This window comes from Corvus brachyrhynchos, unplaced genomic scaffold (assembly GCF_000691975.1).
Source record: "Corvus brachyrhynchos isolate BGI_N302 unplaced genomic scaffold, ASM69197v1 scaffold158, whole genome shotgun sequence".
Lineage (NCBI taxonomy): Eukaryota > Metazoa > Chordata > Aves > Passeriformes > Corvidae > Corvus > Corvus brachyrhynchos.
This window is the reverse complement of record NW_008239756.1, coordinates 197,689-197,903: the sequence shown is the minus strand read 5'-3', so window position 1 is coordinate 197,903 and position 215 is coordinate 197,689. Positions and strand designations below refer to the sequence as shown.

At 59.5% G+C, this 215-nt stretch overlaps 1 protein-coding gene across 1 annotated transcript in view; it reads right to left on the bottom strand.

The window, feature by feature from the left end:
• LOC103621199 (uncharacterized protein PB18E9.04c-like) overlaps positions 1 to 68 on the bottom strand; it is a gene marked incomplete at its 3' end in the record, with an annotated part of 3,260 nt that extends 3,192 nt beyond the window's left edge. Inside the window, exon 1 of the mRNA XM_017742456.1 lies at positions 65 to 68. Coding sequence (XP_017597945.1) covers positions 65 to 68 — 4 coding nt within the window. The remainder of the gene's footprint in view (positions 1 to 64) is intronic.
• Between the last annotated feature and the right edge of the window lie 147 nt (positions 69 to 215).

Sequence of the window (215 nt, the reverse complement as noted above, 5' to 3'; positions counted from 1 at the left end):
TGTGTCCCCTCACCCACCTCCTCCCACATAGGGACCCCTCAGCCCCAGGGGAGCCCAAACATACCCATATTGCCCCCAAGAGAGCCCAAACAACCCCAAAACCCCCTCAAAACCCCCTCAAAACCCCAACCTTTCACTACCCCCCTTCCCACAACATCCTCCATCCTTCCCAGCTACCCCACAGCCCCCTCCCCCCATAACAACAACCCCCTGGA